Source organism: Triturus cristatus, chromosome 9 (genome assembly GCF_964204655.1).
Source record: "Triturus cristatus chromosome 9, aTriCri1.1, whole genome shotgun sequence".
In the NCBI taxonomy this organism is placed as follows: Eukaryota; Metazoa; Chordata; class Amphibia; order Caudata; family Salamandridae; genus Triturus; species Triturus cristatus.
The window spans coordinates 776797701-776813422 of record NC_140592.1 but is presented as its reverse complement, the minus strand read 5'-3'; the positions used below and the strand labels follow the sequence as shown (position 1 = coordinate 776813422).

The window sequence follows — 15722 nt, the reverse complement described above, 5'->3', positions numbered from 1 at the left end:
TTGAACCTTGCCCAGGCTGAAAGCTTTCTTACCAATTGAAAGGATAACAATTAAGCTAAATATAGAGGTCTTTGGGCGTATGCACCCAGACAAGCCCTGGATAGGGCCACGGAGCAGTACATGACCTCACTCCTTGTCACTGGAACTCCCTGAACTCCCTCCAAAGTGTGCCCTTGCAAGAGTCTCCAACTGAGTGCCACCTCTGGTGTGGCACAGTTGCAGACTGACTGACAGCGCTTGTGTAGCACACACTGCCTGGGTTAGTCTCTTGGCCACCATGGGCCTTTGTGCCAATGTGCTTGCTTCTGGAATGTGGAAAAGACATTCACATTACAGCAAATCCTCATTTGAGTGGGAGCCACTCTCATGTATGTAGGTATGCATTCTGCCACAGACGGCTGGGAGATTAATTAATTATGTAAACATTTTGTTTCATTTCCTGGACCATATTTGGCACACTGAACAGTTGCATCTTGCCAGAGTAACTTACTGCAGCGCACTTATCCCAGCCTGGGGGTGACTACAGATGGCTGTGAGAAATGCAAACCAGTGATCTTGTTTTATTTCAATCAAATAAAGTACGGGAAGCGCTGGCAGGTGATATACTACCAACCAAGGGAGACAAGCATTGGCATAGCCAATAGGTCTCGCTTTTGGGACCTTATAAGTATTTAGTTATGCAGCACAATATCCTTGGTGCAACAACATCAACTTATTAGGTCCCAAAGGCGAGACCTATTGGCTGTGCCAATGCTTGTTTTTCTGTTACGGTTCCTATCAACAAAGTATCTGCATTGTTTCTTTTTTACTGCACAATGTTGCATGAAATATCTCCTTTTCTTTTTCCTACAGTTTGATAAGCAGTTGTGCAGGCTACTACCTCATCTCACCTAGATTACCGCATTTCACTTTACCCAGGGCTATCTGCATACTCAGTGGTCAGACCGCAACAGATGCATAATGGTGCAGCTTAGTTCATTGTTGGCCTTTCGAGATTACCACATGCATCTCCGCTGTTGTCTATTCTATATTGGTTACCGATTACAGGTTGTGGAAAGCTGGCTTGGTATATGGTGTACATTTATGTAAGTGGTCACCCTGCACCAATCCAGACAACCCTTATGGTGATTTTAGTGGTTTTTATATGAAGATGTAATCTAAACGAGTTAGGGAACCACGAGGAGGAGAGAAAAAGGAAAATTCTGTTTGATCTGGGTTGCATGGTCTCCAAGCATCAACGAGGTGTGTTGCGTAATTGTACTATGAAATAAAGGGTCCATGACCTGGTTATCAATCAATCAATCAATCAGAACATTTGTAAAGCGCACTACTTACCCGTGAGGGTCTCAAGGCGCTGGGGGGGGGGGGGGGTTGGGGTGCTGCTACTGCTCGAATAGCCAGGTCTTAAGGAGTCTTCTGAAGGTTAGCAGGTTCTGGGTCTGCCGAAGGGGGATGGGGAAGGGTGTTCCAGGTCTTGGCGGAGAGTTGGGAGAACGATCTTCTGCCAGGGGTCGCTCTCCGGATGCAGGGTACTGTGGCGAGGGCAAGGTCGGTGGAGCGGAGCTGGCGATTGAAGGTGTAGAAGCTGAGTCGTCTGTTAAGGTATGCTGGTCCGGTATTGTGGAGTGGCTTGTGTGCGTGGGTGAGGAGCTTGAAGGTGATCCTCTTGTTGACGGGGAGCCAGTGCAGATTTGGCTGCGGCAAGGGATGTCGAGGATCAGGCGTGCAATGGCGTTCTGAATGCGTTGAAGTCGTTTCAGGAGATTGGCCGAGGCTCCTGCGTAGAGGGCGTTTCCGTAGGCCAACCTGCTGCTGACGAGGGCCTGGGTGACTGTTCTTCTTGTTTCGGTGGGGATCCACCTGTAGATCTTGCTGAGCATGCGGAGGGTGTTGAAGCAGGAGGACAAGACGGCGTTGACCTGCTTTGTCATGGAGAGGGTAGAGGCGAGGATGAACCCTAGGTTGCGTGCGTGGTCGGTGAGTGTTGGAGCTGTTCCCAGTGCGGTCGGCCACCGGGAGTCGTCCCAGGCCGAGGGGGTGGATCCGAGGATGAGGACTTCCGTCTTGTCCGAATTTAGCTTCAGTCGGCTGGTCTTCATCCACTCGGCGACGGCTTTCATTCCTTCGTGGAGGTTGGTTTTGGCGGTGTGGGGGTCCTTGGTGAGGGAGATGATCAGCTGGGTATAGTCGGCTTAGGAGATGATGTTGAGGTCATGCAGTCGGGCGACGTGGGCGAGCGGTGCCATGTAGATGTTGAACAGTGTTGGGCTGAGGGACGAGCCCTGGGGTACGCCGCAGATGATCTTGGTGGCTTCGGAGCGGAAAGGGGGGCGGCGGACGCTCTGGGTTCTGCCGGAGAGGAAGGAGGTGGTCCTGTCCAGGGCCTTCTCTTGTATCCCAGCGTCGTGAGGTGTGTGCGTAGGGTGCGGTGGCAGACCGCGTCGAAGGCGGCTGACAGGTTCAGGAGGATGAGGGCCGCGGTTTCTCTGTTGTCTAACAGGGCTCTGATGTCATCGGTGGCAGCAATGAAGGCACTTTTGGTGCTGTGGTTGCTGCGGAACCCGGACTGGGACAGGTCCAGGATGCTGTTTTGCTCAAGGTAGCGGGTCAGTTGTCGGTTGGCGGTCTTCACGATGACCTTCACCGGGAACGGGAGCAGGGAGATGGGCCGGAACTTCTTGAGGTCCTTGGGGTCAGCCTTGGGTTTTTTGAGTAGGGCGTTGATCTCGGCGTGCTTCCAGCTTTCCGGGAAGGTCGCTGTCTCGAAGGAGATGTTGATGGCTTTCCGGAGATGGAAAGCGATGGTGGTACTGACTTTGTTGAAGATGAGGTGTGGGTAAGGGTCTGACGGAGATCCGGAGTGGATGGTGTTCATGAGTTTGACGGTGTCGTCATCGTTTATGTTGGTCCAGGAGAGCAGGGGGGGGTAATTGCGGGTGGGGGCGGAGGTCTCAGTGGCTGTTGGGGTGGTCGTGGCGTTGAAGCTGTTGTGGATGTCTGCGAACTTGCGATGGAAGAAGGTGGCAGGGGAGTCGCACAGGTCTTGCGAGGTTGAGATGTCGTTGGTGTTGGAGCTGGGGTTGGAGAGTTCACGGTGCCATTTCTTCTCAAGCTTTCGGCAGGTTTGCTTGGAGGCCTGGAGGTCTTCAGTGAACCACCTGGCTTTCTTGCTTGTGTGACTGTTGGAGCGTTTCTTGATCGGGGCGAGGGTGTTGGCGCAGTCCTCGATCCACTGTCTGAGGTTGCGGTGATGGGGTGGGCTCCGGGCGAGGGTGGTGGTTAGCTGGTCTTAGTCGCCTCCAAGGATAAAAAAAATCAACTTTATGTTGGATAAATTTATTTGTAATAGTAGGCCAGAAATTATAATCTGGTTGGGTTGGACCATATATATTGAAGAAAGTTAAAGAAATGTTATTGTTAATAAGTAACATGACCAAAATCCATCTACCATCCGTGTCCATTTCTTGCGAGGTAACAGAGCATTTCAACTTTTTATGGCATTGGATAATAACACCATTTTTCTTTGTAGTTGTAGGAGACACAAGAACAGCACCACCCCAATTGTGTTTGAGTTTAAGAGCCTCGCTGTCTGACAAATGAGTTTCTTGTAATAAAACTAAATCTGGATTATAGGAGGCTAAATGTGAGATGATTCTCTGCCTCTTTATAGGACTAATAAAACCTTTTATATTCCATGAAACAACTCTGAATGGGAGTAGGGAACAGTAAGTATGGAACAATAGAGCTTACAATAGTGAAGGAGTATAGGAGAAGTAGTAGACAAAACAAGAATTAAGGAAAGAAAGGCGATAGAAACCATAAGAAACAGAAAAGAAATGGAAAGCAAGAGAAAGGGAGAGGGAGACAAAGACAGAGAAGACAGAGGACAGTACCTATCAAAACAAATTGACGACTGCAATACATACCTTTCGGGGAGCACAAAATGGAGAAAAGGACTGGCGACAGACACTAAAGACAGCACTACCAGTGGAGGGAAATGCACCGCATCGGGAAACCAGACAAACAGAAAACGAGAGAATGGAATATATCCAATAAACTGTAATAACAATAGAGAAAAATACGTGACTTAATAGGAAAATATTAATGAATAACAACCTGTAAAGGAAGTATAAAGGTTAATGGTTAAGAATAAGATAACCGTGACCACAAGAAATAGTCAAGTATTCGAGGAAGGGCCAGCAATTGCCACGGAAGCCGCAGAGTGAGAGCTTATGAATTTGCGACGGTCCGCAGGTTCTTCAAAAGTGGGTGTGTGAGTTTGAAAAGTCACCTTGAACAAACCGGATGGAACAAACCATAACAATCACCCAAAGAGCGTAAGGCTGGTCGAAGTTCAAGGAATTCTTTCCGTCTCTTGGCAGTCACTGTAGACACATCCTGGGATAAAAACAATTTGGCTCCTGACCAGGATAACTGTTTCTTAACCTTTGCAGCATTCAAAACTTGGAGGAAGTCAGTGAACTGCAAAAATAAGAGTATCACCCCTCAAGGTTTCGAGGGTACTGAAGAATAAGATAAGCGAGGGTCTAATCTATGTGCTCTTTGAATATTCAGAACTGTTGATGTTGGTAAGTCAAGAAGTTTCGGGAGAAAAGAGAAGGACGACACTGGGTCTCCTCCCTCAGTGCCTTCTGGAAGACCATATAAGTGAATACCTGAAGAAATATCCAGAAAGAAATGCAGAAAGTTCCTGTCAGGAGAATCCAAAATGGCGGCCGGAGGAAGGTATCTGAAAAAGTGCGACGTCACATGAAGCTGCAGCCCATTACATGAAATTCAGTAGCATCCTGTGAGTCACGAGATGTTTCCCTTATCTGGCATCCCGTTTTCACCGAGAAAATTGGGAGAAAAACGCCGGAAAACGAAGCGGCATCTCCGACCCGGCGAAGAGCCTCACATCAGGTGGCCTTCTTGAAAACGTGCCGTGTGCTGTACATCGGGCACACCTTCTTTTTTGTTATCGTTAAATTGACGAGATTCCTCATACTCCTTGATCTCTCTGCTGCTTTTAGTGCATTGACCATGGAAGGCTAATCCGGATGTTGGAACACTGGGATTTCATGAGTCCGTTCTTAACTGGTTCTTCTTTCCCATCAACCAACATAAAATGGTTAAGATTAGGAAGCAAATCTCATAAGAAGCTGCCACGATATGCTGGGTCCCTAATGTTTTTATTCTAGCCCCACATTGTTCAGCTTGTACGTGGAATTCAGCAGTGTAATGAATTAGGGGACAGGAGTTATCAGTGCATCGATGCTGGCCAAACGTACCCAAATTCCTCAACCCTCGAAGATATCCTCGCTCGCCATTCAAACCTCATTCCAGCTTCATTCCAGGTTCCACAAGATACAGTTCTGGGTCTCTGCAAACTTTCAGATGATTGACCTGCAAAATGCTGAGATTCTTCTTATCACCCCTGAAACTGCAGCAAATTTGAATGGTGAATATTAGTTAAAAAGAGCCCACAAACCTTTTTTAACTATGTTTGGTCGTCATGTATATCTAAGCTCAGTTGATGTGACCCCCAAGAAATGGCATTCAGTAACAAACATTTGTTACTCTTGTGATTGGATCATATAGGGAATGAAAGAATGTGGCACATGAGCCACCATCTCTGTATTATTGCCCATTCGCAATGGGTCACAAATTACAACCTGACTCATAAATAATATTGATGAGGCAAGTCATTTTCGACCCCTTTGGGAATCACAAAATGTGTCTTAGACACATTGGTACATTTCTTTTTGCAACTCATTGATTGCAAGTCACTAAAATTCATAGGAAATGCTCGTACATGGCCCCAAATGAGCCTCATCGTTAATATTTGTAAAGTATATGTGCACAAGTGAGGTATCATTTTACTCGGGAGACCGAGGAAAATGCTGGATGGTAGGAAAGTCGGGCCAATGCAGTAACCCCACACAGACATATGAGAAAAATGTGAATATGTTTTTAGATTAATTTGAGGTTTGCAGGGGATTCTGGGTAAGAATACTTTGGGGCATCCACGCAAGCCACACCGCCCTAGACTTTCCCGGGTGTCTAGTTTTCAGAACTGTCTGGGTTTCGTAGGTTTCCCTGGATGGCCGCCGAGCCAGGGACAAAAAACGCAGGTGACTTCCTCGCAAAACCAGCTAATTTTGTGATTGATAATTTTGAAGTCTCTACAGTATGTTTTTGGCCATTTCCTGTCGCGGGCACTGGTCCTGCCCACACAAGTGGCACGCCCCTTCCAAATAGCAACTTGCAAACCCTATTTTGCGAGTCGGTAACAGGTTACTGACTCACAAAATTGGCTTGATACTTTCTACAACCCTTTTTAGCGGTTGCAAATGGCCCAATTCTCCGTATGCGACCACTAAAAAAAAATTGTGCATGTAGCCTTTCATCTTTTAATTGAGGAATGTGGCAATTTTCGAAGTAGTTTGAGACAATAAACCAGAATTCAGTTATTTTACCCTTCTGTGCATGTATGTTTAAAACTGCTCTAATTTACTACCGGGCTCTTGTAAATATCTCCTTTTTGACTAAGATGTGACACTGTGCGTCCATATCTTTATGAATTTTGAATCACAATGCACTGCTGATCAACATTTTCACAAACGTGTATCAGATTTCCATCACATCCACCTCTTTCCCTCCCACAAAGTGCTTGTACCTTACGAAATGTGCTCATTTTCTGCACTTGATCATTTGGTTAAGAAGGTTCTTAAAAGTCAATTTTTCAACCAATTTATTTATCTACTAATTGTGCCTTATTATCCTCTATGGAAAGTCACAGTTTTTTGGCAGAGATGAATGTGTGAGAATCTCGAAATATGAAAGGCATTTTTTTGTGGTAGGAATTCCACCCACAATAGCTTGCATTTCTGTATCTCACCCATACTGTACATTTTATATTTCACTCATTGGCTCCTTTTAAAGTGGTCTACTACCTCGGAGGTGTAGATTTACTATATTAAACTGCTCAATAAATAAAAGCATGCTCCGTAACACTGAAAGACGGAAATTCCACTACCCCCAACCTCTTGGAGTGTTGGTTGTTTGATGGCATATCCCTTTTAGCACATTACAGCCCCTTTCCACAGTTGATGTATAAGCTAGGTTGATTTTTAAACCTTTGGTCAGCAATCCGTTTGGTAAAAGCAAACATTTCTTCAGCTGCACTTAGTAAGTTAAGGTGTGAAGGTTTCAGAACTAAACCATATATGCATTTTGCTTTCAAGATTCCACTGATCTGACTAAATTGTTTACATGTTTTAGACGTGATCTACCATGACGTTGTTTGTGGACTCTGATTTTTGTGGTTTTGAAAAGATGAGCTGTTGCTTCATTCTAGCTGTAAATAATATTCCACTTTGTCAGTCAGTGATCCTGTGTTGTCAGAGGAATCTGACAAATCAAAAACTAATTGTGAAATTCTACACCTGGCACGACCATCCAGAAAAAAAACTCAGAACATATATGGGAAAAAGGCAGCACTAAGGTGCAAAATCTTCGTTGTTCCTCATTATAGCTCCAGAAATGCTGGATCCATGCCACAATTTCAAGCTGACTACTGACAATTTAAACTGGTAAGGTGTAGGTTAGTTACATGTAAAGATATTTTATGTGGCTATCTTGAAAATCTGCCATGAAAGAGGCCCTCCTGGACCTAGACTGGATGCCTCAGAAGGAGACAATTCCCTTTAAAAAACATAAAGAAACAAAAAACACAGACTGGAGTTACTTTTTAAAAGTTATTCCCTTTGTTACTAAACTGCAGGAGGGACATTTATCAGGGATAGAATTAGAAAAGCTTGGACCACAGTACTTCATTGGCATAGATGAAAAATATTTCTTATTTTGCGCTACATGCTATGACCACTTTCCTATTCCACACAACATGCATTTGCCTTTTTCAGTGAGTTATATCAGGCTTATGATGAGCCTACTAGGTTACTTCAATACGTCTTACTGGTGTTAATGTCCACTTCAAATATTATTTTCACTGATTTTTCCAGAAATCCGCCTTTTCCTATCGAAATCTTGTACTTTGACAAAATGGATATGGCTAAGCTGCAAGGAATCCCATTGTTATAACTGCCGACTCGGTTTTTAGTTTAATGTGACTCATTTGTGAATATAAAAGAGGAGTTGTGGTAGGAATTAATTGTAAGAAAGGTTGAGCGCACTGAAACTGAATTTTTCACTCCCAAAATTAGCCCTGCACATTTGAACTGTCCCTCATAGATCCGCAACTATCGTTTATTCGTCTAAAGGCCCTGAGTTTCAAAACCTGCGGAAAGTGTGGTGGGGGGGGACAGCGAGTGTAAGTGCTGTACTTGCATTCTCAGCTTGGTCCTCGTAGGCCTAGCTCCCATACTAAATTTACCACTGGAAGCACTATTTACATATACCTCCTTCAAGGGCCTATAAATGTCATTTCCGGATTCACTCAGGAGCTCTCAGGCAAGGGTACTGTACTGTGCTGAGGGGCCCCCCTTAGAGCTTGCTCCCACCGCGGCCTGCAGAGGCCTATGTTACTCCACTGTTCATGAGTGCCGAGGTACAACATCTGCACTGCAGGCAGAAGACATTTGTGTCCCACGCCTACATTACGCCTGCCTGTACGAGTAACCCTGCACTATTTAAGGATTATCCTAGTGGTACTACAAGGGCATAAAGTGCGGGTTACACTAATTTCTCTATGACTGAGGGATGTGTTGGAATCTCTGGCTGCAACATCTGACACGCCCTCCTGCTGGGTTTAATGAGTGGGTGTAGGTCAATTTGTACTCACAGCTTGCAATTTACTCATGCATTCATTCTTTTGGGAAAATATTCACTCGGGTGAAATGCACTCTTTTTCCCGACCTGGCGAGCATCCGTTTCGAGATTGTTGCAACATCATCGTTTGAAGTTACTGCTCAAATAGAGCTGAAGATCTGTTTATGTAATTTTTAGTCTCATAAGTTGTCAAAGACAGTAACATTTTAGGCAGCAGTTTTTCCGCAACTATCCAGTATGATCATTTTAAGAAGCCAGACGTTCAATCATTTTTTCCAGACCTGATGTTTACTTCCGAAAGATATACCAGAGTGGCACTTTTTTGCCAAGTGCAACAGCAGCCAATTCTTAATCAAGGCACAACTGGTTATCTCAGCCTTGCAGCACTTGAAGCCACGCATCAATCTCATGAAGTGATTTGAATTTAAAAAATGTAGCCCGTAATATGGTGGAGGGGTCTTGTGCAGTGGCATTTTCTGTTTTTTAATATATCTCCTTGCCGGCCAAGTAGACAGACTTGATGGTCTTCAAACATAAGCTGAATTGTACTGTTTCTTAATAACTACTATTTAAGTGTCAATCCTGTAACTATGTTTACCTCTTTCTGTTCTTGTTCTCTTATTTGTTTTTTTCTCTACATTAATCATTGTTCTATGACTCTCTAATATTTTATGCAGGAACTAACCTTAGGGAACTTTCTGATGTTGACTCTATGCTTTTCTGGTGGATTTTTGCCCTACATCTATCTGCCTATTTCCTCTTATGTCAACCAAGCACGATGGACATGGGGAGATCAGACAACAATTCAGGGATTCCTCACACATTTACTACGCTCGGAGTATGGCACATTTAATCTGGTAAGTCAATTTTTTTTTAGAAAGTGTTTTTGTCTTCAAACATTGCTATGCGTACTGTGCTTGTCCAGCTGCTAGAGATGTGATGCATTGAGAAGTTAAACCTCTCAAAACTAGTGTGTCATCTCAGATGTACTTGATCTCAATGACACTTATATTACAGTTTAACAATTCTGAATTTATTCAAATATTTCACAATTTAGAATCTTTATGTTGGTGCTTCCTAAAACAACATATTGCAGGCTTATGCCGCTGCTTATAGGCTCACATAGTTGAAGAGGGGGTGATAAAGGCATAGTATTTTCGGCTTTTTGTACTTGATTGGATACTACTTTTAAATACACGCAACTGCAGTACCATATTTTTCTCTATTTATCGCTTTCTTTTATTTTTCTAAGGTTGTGATTGGTAGCTCAGCTTGTTTCACACCACCTTCCTTGATGACGAAACCGGCCCTGTGTCTGGAGTTGGGCTATTTTTGCATTACTGGAAATTGAATAGTTTTATTTATTTTAGCCAGTGACATAGATGAAGAGGAGGCACTAGATATTACTATATTGTGACCCTGGAAAACAATCAATCAATCATAGCATTTGTAAAGCGCACTACATACCCGTGAGGGTCTAAAGGCGCTAAGAGGAGGGGGGGGGAATGCTGCTACTGTTCGAAGAGCCAGGTCTTGAGAAGTCTTCTGAAGGTCAGAAGGTCTTGGGTCTGCCGTAGGCGGATGGGGAGGGTGTTCCATGTCTTGGCGGCGAGGTGGGAGAATGATCTGCCGCTGGCGGTCACTTTTCGGATGCGGGGGACAGTGGCGAGGGCGCGGTCTGCAGAGCTGGCGGGTGGGGGTGTAGAAGCTGAGTCGGCTGTTGAGGTATGCTGGTCCGGTCTTGTGGAGTGCCTTGTGTGCGTGGGTGAGGAGCTTGAAGGTTATCCTCTGGTTGACGGGGAGCCAGTGCAGGTTTCTCAGGTGGGGTGATGTGGCTGCGGCGAGGGATGTCGAGGATCAGGGGTGCGGAGGCGTTCTGGATGCGTTGGAGACGTTTCAGGAGTTTGGCTGAGGCTCCTGCGTAGAGGGTGTTTCCGTAGTCCAGTCTGCTGCTGACGAGGGCCTGGGTGACTGTCCTTCTTGTTTCGGTGGGGATCCACTTGTAGATCCTGCAGAGCATGCGGAGGATGTTGAAGCAGGAGGAAGAGTTGGCGTTGACCTGCTTCGTCATGGAGAGGGTGGAGTCGAGGATGACCCCTAGGTTGCTTGCGTGGTCGGTGGGTGTTGGGGCTGTTCCTAGTGCAGTCGGCCACCAGGAGTCGTCCCAGGCTGAGGGGGTGGATCCGAGGATGAGGACCTCCGTCTTGTCCGAGTTCAGCTTCAGTCGGCTGTTCCTCATCCAGTCGGCGACGGCCTTCATTCCTTCGTGGAGGTTGGTTTTGGCGATGTGGGGGTCCTTGGTGAGGGAGAGGATCAGCTGGGTGTCATCGGCGTAGGAGATGATGTTGAGGTTGTGCAGTCGTGCGACGTGGGCGAGCGGTGTCATGTAGATGTTGAACAGCGTTGAGCTGAGGGTTGAGCCCTGGGGTACGCCGCAGATGATCTCAGCGGCTTCGTAGTGGAAGGGGGGTAGGCGGGTGCTCTGTGTTCTGCCGGAGAGGAAGGAGGTGGTCCAGTCCAGGGCCTTCTCTTGGATCCCGGCGTCATGGAGGCGTGTTCGTAGTTTGCGGTGGCAGACCGTGTCGAAGGCAGATGACAGGTCCAGGAGGATGAGGGCTGCAGTTTCTCCATTGTCATCACTCTATGCAGCGCTTACGCGGGCTAGAAGACCAAATGAGATTGACCTTTGAGTCATTCCACTAGGAGGCCTGCTAGCTTATGGAGAGCTCCGTCCCAATGTAATATTCCATTAACAAAGTAAAGGCTTTTGAACAGCTTAGTAATAATGACTGTTATATCACTTTTAGCTTTGGCAGCTACTACTATGCTACTTCTGCTATTCAGCATTTTTTTATAACTGACCAGGAATTTAACAGAATGCTATATCCCTTCAGTCCTGGTCAAAACTGCATCCTTCATGTGGGAGTTAGTATGGGCTTTGCAATAGAAGAAATCTAGAACTGAGGTCATATCAATAGTGAAAAATACATCCCATACACATTGTCACTGACTTGCTCCCAGTTTCTTTCAGCAACAAATTTAATTTAGCCTTACCTTTTGTGGGCAGAGAAGCGAGTGGAAAGCACTAAAGAAAATGTGAGCAACAGTGATGTAATTGGTGCAGTCTAAATGAAAAAAAAAAAACTCTGGATATTTCAGAGATGGACGGTCAAATAAAAGAAGTTAGCTAAAAATCAAAAATGATTTCCAGAATGTTGATGCCTGAAAAGAGAAGCAAACCTCCCATTTGACCTCAGGGTTGTGGTCTAAATTGTAAATGCTGACTAAGAACACCGCAAACTTGCATATTTGTAATTTAAGTAACTTCATTGCTCCAGAAAGCTTTGCGTGTTATGAGTGGCTCACATGTGAATCCAGAAAATTCATCAAGCTGCTAAACCATTCATACCAGTAAGTAGCCATTTTGTTTTACAACATTAATCTTTTCTGGATTCATATGCTGTGCATAGATTTCATAGCGGTTTCTGAACTGTGGTGGTTGGGTTTAAAATGAGGCTGAGCTTGCATATAAATGGTCCAGTAATCTCTGTCCCACCTGTGCCTCACTGTTCAACTGGATGTTTATGCCGAAGTGTTTTGTGAACATGTGTACTGACCACAATGTGGCTTCCATATATTTGTCACTCTCAAGATGTTTGCCAGGAAAGCTAAAGTGGCTCCCTTCTTTCATGTCGAGTGTGCTCTTGACTTCGTTTCCAGTTGTATTCCAGCCTTTTTTGTGATACATTTGGATTATCAGAGGTATCCAGCTTGCGATGGTGTTGTTGGTAACTGGCATTCCTCTGTTATTGTTTGCAAACGATACAAACAACAGTTTCTGCCTCCTGATTAGTTTTGTTCTCTCCAGGTAGTACAATATTGCCCTGCACTCATGCAGTGTCTGTAAGCTGTTTCATACTGGGGTTTTAAAAACAAATAGGTATCTGGATTGTCTAGCTTATATAGAAGTGAGATATGACTTTCGACAGGAAACGTGGGTTGGTCCTCATGACTACAGTTCTGTAAGCACCACGTTTAGGTTTCACATGGGTGTTGGTGTGCTTCTTGGTGGAGCGATCCTCTTGGCCCCTTGTAGGAACCGCTTGATAACTGGCGTAGTGACAAAACTTCTCACAATGCGTCTGCTTGTATAGGCCACTATCACTGCCAGATGTACTTTAGTGACACGTAGGTTAGGTTGTTGTCTAGCAGGTGTGTAAAGTATCTGATGACAGTGGTATCTTGTGACTTGTCTTGAAAGAGACCCAATTTCTGGCACCACCTTCTGTATCTCTCCCATTTTAGTAATGGTGCTAAAGCCACCCAGCAATCTAAATTCTGTAGGTCTTCTTAACTAAATGGACCTGGTCCAGGAAATAGTCTGCTTTTCCTGATCTGTGCCAAGATGTTGGTTACACTCTGTACTCTTGGCTATAGTGCAAGAACCTTGAGGAACCGAGAAAAGAAACGAGGGATTGAGGAGACATACAGCCTGATGTGCCAGAAACGCAGTGGGGTGCTTTTTGATGGGCTCCCCTCGTCAGCCCCTGTGACTTTGTGTTCATTCACACAAACTCACCTCACTTTCTCAAGATCATTAATAGTGACTACCCTAATGCAGAACAAACATAGAAATTTATTGCAAGAATTATCATGGCATTAGCTCAGGCAAAAGTTAGAAAAGTGAAAAATGCAAAAATCCCATACACTGTCTCACACAGAATTGCTTATGGTCTGCCTAAAAGAGAAATGCAACACCAATCTCACACAACTATATTAGGCTGAATGAAGCCCTTGACTCAGCAGCCCAGTCATGCCCATGGAGTACCCACTGTTACCCAGCAAATGTCTTTCTGAATGGCTCTCTGGATGAAGATGTTCCTTTCTGCTCGTTAGCTGTAAAACACAGTAATTATAGTGTCTCTCACAAGGTAGAAAACGTATGAAAAGAAAGTCCTGTGTTCCCCTGATATGCGTGTGTGAGTGTGCATGAATCCGAAAATGTGGTAAGAATAGTACACTTCTAACGCAGAATAACAGCAAGGTGATCCTGTCTGTCATACATTTTATATACAATTAGGCTGTTTACTAAAGGATTAGCAGAAAAATGCTTCTGCGTTAAACATGTACCAAACATCATCAGTAAGAAAAGTGTTGTAACTTAAAAGAACAAATTATACATTTTTGTATTATGTAAGAAAGGCCACACCTTATCGGGTACATGGTCAGACATCGCAGGCCTAGCTGGCAGTGCCTGGCATACCACTCATAATGGTTAGAGAGATGTGCAGGCAAACCTGAAAACCATAGGTAGATCGCAAATACATGCATACCCCCTGAGGATAATGTGTGTAGAACATATGGAATGTTGAAAATAAGTTGAGGCTCTCTAAGAAACCAACGTTGAACAGGAACATTATATTAATATGTAGAAACCTAATTGAAGGACACTAGGGAAAAATAGCAGCATGCTGACTCCAAAATTAATGATGGGACAAATCATAGCAGTACCAAACACCAATGTTATAGGTAAATGTCAACAATGGCAATAAGACCAGAATGGATGTCTTTAAAAGATGATGTTGGCAAAAGAGTAGCAGACCTGCCAACTTAATAAAACATTTTACTGTGTGACAATGGGGTATGGCCCTTCTGTCTCCTCCTGCGATTGCCCCTACTCCTAAAAACAAACAGAAAATAAAGAGCCAAAGCTTGCAGAGGCTGCTGCTGCTAATGTTCTGCGGTGTTTTCACACTCCTTAATTGATATTGGCTACTCAGAGCCTCTTAAAACAGCCAAAAAAACACCATGGTGCGGTAGTTACCATCTGTTTCTCTGCCACCGTGTGATATCGGCTCCTCACAGTGTGAACGCGTGAGGAGAACCAATATTGTGTGAAATTGTGTGAGTTGGCAGGTCTGCAGTAGGCAAACCATCTGTGAACCTTGTTGGACCTGACCCTTTCTGCAGGATCACCCCCAAATGTTTTGCCTTCCTCCTCCCATTTTTCTGTTCTTTTTTTTTGCTGGCTTTACGATTCTGCACTCTTTACCACTGCTAACCAGTGCTAAAGTGCATGTGCTCTCGCCCTAAAACATGGTAACTTTGGTTCATACCCAATTGGCATATTTAATTCACTTATAAGTCCCTAGTAAAGTGCACTTCATGTGTCCAGGGCCTTTAAATTAAATGCTACGAGTGGGCCTGCAGCACTGCTTGTGCCACCTACTTAAGTAGCCCTCTAACCATGTTTCAGGTCTGTTACTGCAGGGTTTGTGTGTGTAGTTCACTGCCGCTTTGACTTGGCATTTAAAATCCCTTTTCCAAGCCTTAAACTCCCCTTTTATTTCACATATGTCACCCATAAAGTAGACCCTAGGAAGCCCACCAGAGCAGGGTGTTGTGTAACTAAAAGGTAGCAAAACCAAAGAGGATGATGGACTGAGTGTTGAACATTGCAAGCACTCACCCCATGTCAACTGATCTGGGTTTAATCCATCATCATTCTTTAGCTCACTCCGCCACCCCAGTTCAGACATGGCCATATGCAAATCAGTCTGACCCTGTGCCTCATGGGAACAGTCCAACCCAAACTGCCAAGCCATGTCTTCCCTGGACCGAAAACAAGCATCCTGGGACCAGTTTCTGGCTAATATGCCGTCATCAGCATAGCTTGAATCCAGTGGCAAAGTGAGCAAGGGACCCACGTCTGGGCATACCCTGCCAACTTAGGGCGAACAAAGCAAAACCAAAGGGGATGATGGACAGTGTTGAACATTGCAAGCACTCCCCCCCAGTCAACTGATCTGGGTTTAATCCATCATCATTCTTTAGCTCACTCCGCCACCCCAGTTCAGACATGGCCATATGCAAATCAGTCTGACCCTGTGCCTCATGGGAACAGTCCAGCCCAAACTGCCAAGCCATGTCTT

The 15722-nt window shown here is 44.9% G+C and overlaps 1 protein-coding gene across 2 annotated transcripts in view; it reads left to right on the top strand.

The window, feature by feature from the left end:
* TMEM260 (transmembrane protein 260) overlaps positions 1-15722 on the top strand; it is a 459752-nt gene that overhangs the window by 251504 nt on the left and 192526 nt on the right. For both annotated transcript variants that reach the window (XM_085626148.1, XM_085626147.1), the window contains one exon: positions 9468-9647. In XM_085626148.1, the coding sequence (XP_085482274.1) occupies positions 9468-9647 (180 nt within the window). The remainder of the gene's footprint in view (positions 1-9467; positions 9648-15722) is intronic.